At 38.0% G+C, this 6,000-nt stretch overlaps 1 protein-coding gene across 9 annotated transcripts in view; it reads left to right on the forward strand.

Moving 5' to 3' along the window:
* The window catches only part of pikfyve (phosphoinositide kinase, FYVE finger containing), a 30,408-nt gene extending 24,659 nt beyond the window's left edge, over positions 1–5,749 (forward strand). For all 9 annotated transcript variants that reach the window (XM_067444022.1, XM_067444017.1, XM_067444015.1 and 6 more), the window contains 11 exons: positions 67–190; positions 282–377; positions 1,283–1,366; positions 1,454–1,548; positions 1,662–1,721; positions 3,718–3,894; positions 4,037–4,140; positions 4,251–4,379; positions 4,782–5,043; positions 5,123–5,197; positions 5,290–5,749. In XM_067444022.1, the coding sequence (XP_067300123.1) occupies positions 67–190; positions 282–377; positions 1,283–1,366; positions 1,454–1,548; positions 1,662–1,721; positions 3,718–3,894; positions 4,037–4,140; positions 4,251–4,379; positions 4,782–5,043; positions 5,123–5,197; positions 5,290–5,405 (1,322 nt within the window). In that variant the 3' untranslated portion in view covers positions 5,406–5,749. The remainder of the gene's footprint in view (positions 1–66; positions 191–281; positions 378–1,282; positions 1,367–1,453; positions 1,549–1,661; positions 1,722–3,717; positions 3,895–4,036; positions 4,141–4,250; positions 4,380–4,781; positions 5,044–5,122; positions 5,198–5,289) is intronic.
* The last annotated feature ends 251 nt before the right edge of the window (positions 5,750–6,000 follow it).

The following is a 6,000-nucleotide window of genomic DNA, read 5'->3' on the forward strand; positions in this document are numbered from 1 at the left end:
GAACTCTTCCATATTTAAAACCACACAACATCCCACCTGATTTTCTAAACTTCTTTTTCTATTTAGACATGTTTGATGGACACTTAGGTGGCTCCAATGACAGTCAAGTAAAGTCAGAAAAATCCACCATGAAAACCATCCTGGCGAACCTGTTACCGGGCAACAGTTACAATCCCATCCCTTTCCCTTTGTAAGGCTGTTGTAATATTATGGATACTAAAAAGAAAACCAATGCTCTGCTCAAGCTGATAAAGGTCTTTTTTTCTTTTTTTGTACGTTAGTGATCCAGACAAGCACTATTTGATGTATGAGCATGAGAGAGTTCCTATAGCCGTTTGTGAGCGAGAGCCCAGCTCCATCATTGCCTTTGCACTCAGGTACAGCTTTTGTACACTTATAACTATTAATACTATAACACTTGACCCATTAATACTAACACTTACTATTCTATATATCAAAAAAATAAATGAATAAATAACCTTGCTACTTGTACTCTGCTAGACTAACTGGGACTAGTCACATCACTTGCATGTTGTTGCCCTATTGTTTGATTGCTTCTATTGTTCTCATATTTGTAAGGCGCTTTGAATAAAAGTATGTAAAATGTAAATAACGACAAATTAGATCTGGATATTTTGAAGCCCTTTGATGTCAATATTTATGTAATAGCTCAAAAAATGGCTTAAACATGTTATTTTAATATATATTGAATATAGAAAAATTATTTCGGGCCCACTTTATATTAGTTGGCCTTAAGTACTATGTACTTACATCAAAAAATAAGTACAATGTACTGACTGTGTTCAAATTGTATTGCAAAATACTTTTGCTAATATTGAGGTGGGATATGGGTAGAGTTAGGGATCGGTGTGGTGGTATGGGCTAGTTTAAGGGTAGGGTTAGGTGTAAGGGAAGTGCCAACTGTGTAATTACAAATGTAATTAATTACATTTGAAAAAAATCTAAACAGCCATTTTTGCCAGGTAGATTCAGTAAATCAATGTTGTGAAAAACAATAACTTCTCAGTAGTATCAGCATTTTAAATGAGACTCTTAAAATATGTTCTCATACTCACAATTTGTGAAACTGCCCTACCAGCATGGACTTAGTCATGTTAAATTCATAGAAATATTTCCGATATTGATTGATTTTTATTTTGTCAACGATGAATATAAAATACTTTGTAAATGTATAGCTGAAATGTCACTGCAGTGTTGTTTAACTGATTGTACTCAGGTGTTTTTTAAATATTATCCTAATGTTTCTATTTCCATCATCCAGCTGTAAAGAATATAAAACTGCACTTGAAGAAATTACAAAGACTACCGCAAAGAGCGGAGGTGATGACGCATCTCAGGGCATTAGGTACATCAAACACTCATTTCCCTTATTTGTTGTATTTTCTCAGTGTATATTGGTAAAACAGCAATTTTTCTTTTTTGCCATCTATAGTGTTGGAGAGAGTAGAGCAAAGAACAGCCCTGCTAAACCTAGTGATAGTAGCATGTCACAACTGAGCCGCAGCAGCGTTGATGCTGACCCTCTCAGTAAGCCAAACCAGTTTATCAAATACTAGCTACATACAAATAGCATGTATCATTTTCTCTGTCTAATATGGATTTGCATATGAGACTAAATGTTAATGGGATCTCTTTTGCAGAGGACCCTGAAAGTGGAGACAAACAGAAGAAGCAGACCGGAAACCCTCACATCGAGCTGCGTAAGTATCAGGCTCAAATGGCAGATGGAAACATATTTAGGTCAATATTATTGACCCCATTGTAGGTCAAACCGACTAATCAGTGAGTCCATTGTTAAAGTTATGCTTTTTCAGGTATTATGTTTCATGTAGTGTGTAATATTAGCCAGACCCACATCAAGAGGTTGGGTCTGAGAACACACTATTGGCAGGGCTCAATCCGAGGTGTGGGATAAACAGTTGTGGGATAAACTCCCTCTGCATGCAATAGGATAGCCTCAACCAGAGCAACGTCGAAGGGGACATATTCAGAGCAAGTCTTTTTAAGAATGACTTTAGTGCCGTTCTTTAAAAAAAGCGTAACTCCCAAGTCTTCTAGAGTCACGGCCATAGCCTAGTCGAGAGACCGCTGTTCGCCAGCTTCTTCGGTTTCAGGTAGCAGGGAATTCAAGCGGAACCGTCTCAACTCGACCGTCATATTAAGCCTGTCCACCAACTCTATACACAATATGATTGGCCTGACTAGAGTTTGCTTTTTCAAGCTTGGAAGCCAACGGAAAGTTGCTAGATGACCCTGGCTACAAATTACATCTGCTGCTGCTAGGGTGCGTCTAGATTTCTAGGCTAGTGTAATATTTGAATTTACAGTTGTGTAATTAGAATTACCGCCCCCCTGAGGTCTATGAAAATAAATCTGCATTGTTTATCCTTTTGACCTTTTATTTTTAAAAATTACACAAATCTAACCTTTCATTGAAGTGAAATAATTGAAATTGTAATAAATCTCTTTATGAATGAAATGTTTTTCTCCTAAACACGTTGGACATAATTATTAGCACCCTTTTATTCAATACTTTTTCAACCTCCTTTTGCCAAGATAACAGCTGTGAGTTTTCTCAGCCATGGCAGAAGCTTTATTTTGTGCTTAGTGAACCATTTTTGTGTTGATTTGATGTTTGTTTTGGAACATTGGCCTGATGGAAGATCCAACCACAGCCCATTATGAGATTTCTAGCAGAGGTAGTCAGGTTTAGATTTTGTATCTGCTGGTAATTACTAGAATCCATGATACCATGTATCTGAACAAGATGTCCAGGACTTTCAGGAAAAAAAATAGGCCAACAATTTCACAGATCCAGCAGTATATTTAACCTGGGCATTGGGTTCCAGTCATGTCTGACAACTGAATATGCAGTTTGTTTTTGGGTGAGCGAGGAAGATTTTTCTTGAATTCAGCTATTTTCTAACAGCCACTTTCTATTTTGTGAAGCTCCACAATCTTTTGCTGCACATCAGAACTATATTCTGTGGTTTTACTAATTGTGATGAATGATTGAGGGAATGTGGCCTTTGTGTTTCCTCATATTCATACTCCTGTGGAACAAGTTATAGCTGGACAATTTCATGTTCCTAGTCACCCCGGTGTGCTAAAAAAATTAAAAATTAATGGGCATATACTTCAGAGATATTGTACTCATAAAAAATTCTAGGGGTGCCAATAATTGTGTCCAGTGTGTTTTGGAGAAAACAGTTTTTTTAATGAAAGTTCAAAAGGATAAACAAGGCTGATCATATTAAAGGGTTAATTCACCCTAAAATGAAATTTATGTCATTAATGACTCTAATAAAGATTCAAACGGTTGTGAATCAGTGTATTGATTCATGATTCGATTGCCTGCCAAACTCCTGATTGAAAACAAAACCGGAAGAGAAGACAATTATGAATAAACTCGTAACTGTGTTCCGAAGATGAATGGAGGTCTTACGGGTGTGTAACGACATTAGAGCCAGTCATTAATGACATTAATTTCATTTTTGGGTGAACTAACCCTTTAAGGGGGCTAATAATTCTTACCTCAATTGTAAAAGGTCTGCAAAGTGATTGAAAAGTGTTATTCTGACTGATTCTGAACTGCCTAAAATGGGTCGTCAGTAACTCCTGAGTAGGTTTGTAACAAATTTGCATGATGCCAGAACATAATTAATAATAAATCTGAAAATTATACTTTTGATACAGAGTTCTCAGATGCTAATGCCAAGTTTTACTGCCGGATCTACTACGCGGAAGAGTTCCATAAGATGCGGGAAGAGATTATGGAGAGCTCACAGGATGAATTTGTGCGATCGCTCTCCCACTGTGTAAACTGGCAGGCTCGTGGCGGGAAGTCCGGTGCAGTTTTCTACGCCACTGAAGGTGCGAACTGAGCTAAGAGTGCAAGATTTACAGATGATTCTTTACTGAATGTTTTTTTTTTTTTTTTCATGAAGCTAGTTGTCGTAAGCGAAGACTCGTAGAGTGTTGGGTGTATTTTGCTTAAGCTGCTGTTTCTCCTCAGATGATCGGTTTATTTTGAAGCAGATGCCCAGATTAGAGGTCCAGTCATTCTTAGACTTTGCACCCCACTACTTTACTTATATCACAGGAGCAGTTCAGCAAAAGGTAAGCATATTCTGTACGTACCTCCTTTATATTAGTCTTGTGGTAGCTTTGTATGTGGCAGCGTTTTAGCATTTCTTTCTAAACTCGTCGTTTTTGCATCTGTTTTATAGCGGCCCACAGCACTTGCTAAGATTCTGGGAGTGTACCGTATAGGCTACAAGAACTCTCAGAACAACACGGAGAAGAAACTGGACCTGTTGGTGATGGAAAACCTTTTTTATGGGAGAAAGATGGCACAGGTACATTTATTTAAAGTGAAGTAATCATTTACTCAACCTGGTGTTGTTGCAATGCCATATGCCCTTCTTTTTTTATGGACCACAAACTGATGTCCCGCTCGTTCTTGTCCATATAATGGCTGTGAATAGTGAAAAGCACCTAGCGCTTTAAAAAAAGATGCAAAATGTATCACAGAATGATCCCATGCGTTCTGGAGGTATACTATAAGGTTTATTTAAAAAAAGAAATGTATTGTATTATTTAATATTGTGACTTTGGCCACTGGTCTTCGGGAGCACATTCATGAGACTTTATTAGTGTCGCAATTCATTCGCGCCCAGAAAAAGCACATAAGCTGTGAGAAATCAAGATCTTTTAAAAACACCTAGAAATCCCCAAAAAATTATCCTGTGTTTGAGCAGGTGTTTGACCTGAAGGGATCCCTGAGGAACAGGAACGTGAAGACAGATCAGGGAAAGGAGAGCTGCGAGGTGGTGCTCCTAGATGAGAATCTCCTGAAACTGGTGCATGACAATCCCCTTTACATTCGGTCCCACTGCAAGGCCATTCTCCGTGCTGCCATCCTCAGCGACGCCCACTTCCTGTCCAGTCACCTCATCATTGATTATTCCTTGCTGGTAGGCCGTGATGATACCACGGATGAGCTAGTCGTGGGGATAATAGGTGAGAAAATGTTATGCTATTGTAAAATCCATTTTGGACTTTTCTTTTAGTGGTTGTTAAGACTCTTGTATATTTGAAGATTATATCCGGACTTTCACCTGGGATAAAAAGCTTGAGATGGTGGTCAAATCTACTGGGATACTTGGAGGTCAAGGTACATTTTTGCCATTTAAAAAAAAAACATTCATAGTCCTGATATTTTTAGAAGAAGCTTAAACTTGTGTTATTGTTTTTCCGTCCTGATAGGTAAAATGCCCACGGTGGTGTCACCAGAGCTGTACCGGTCACGTTTCTGTGAGGCCATGGACAAATACTTCCTCATGGTCCCTGATCACTGGACGGGTCTTGGGCTCAACTGCTGATGGGCAAGAACAGAACATTACAGCTGGAAATGTATATGCTGCTCTCTTATGTACTTTGCAGTAATTATTTGAAAAGTTGAACCCTCCTTTATCTGCAGTGATGAAGCTGGGTGAAACTGAACCTCTCTTTTTATGCTGTGTACAGTTTGACCAAAACTGATGTGCCAAGACCCAGTTCCTGAAGATATACTGAAAACACTGAACTAAAATGGCATAACGTGTAGAACTCTGATATGCAGTAGTGTTTGTTTATAACCTATTAATCTGAACTGTGTATGATGTAAAAGTTTATAAATGTACAGAGATGTCTAATTAAAGATTATTAATACAGATAAAAGTGCCAACCTTGTGTCACTGTCAATCTCTATGAGGAAACTCTGAGATGTTTCTTAACCTAAAGAAAGTCCACTGTGAGAGACAATCTAAATAAAAAAATCCAGAAATCACACTGTATGATTTTTTAACTATTTATTTGTATGATAGAGTTATTTGAACACCTGAGAAAATCAATGTTAATATTTGGTACAGTAGCCTTTGTTTGCAATTACAGAGGGCAAATTTTTCCAGGTAGTTTTTCACCAGGTTTGCACACACT

The sequence above is a fragment of the Pseudorasbora parva genome, chromosome 5 (genome assembly GCF_024679245.1).
Source record: "Pseudorasbora parva isolate DD20220531a chromosome 5, ASM2467924v1, whole genome shotgun sequence".
Classification (NCBI taxonomy): domain Eukaryota; kingdom Metazoa; phylum Chordata; class Actinopteri; order Cypriniformes; family Gobionidae; genus Pseudorasbora; species Pseudorasbora parva.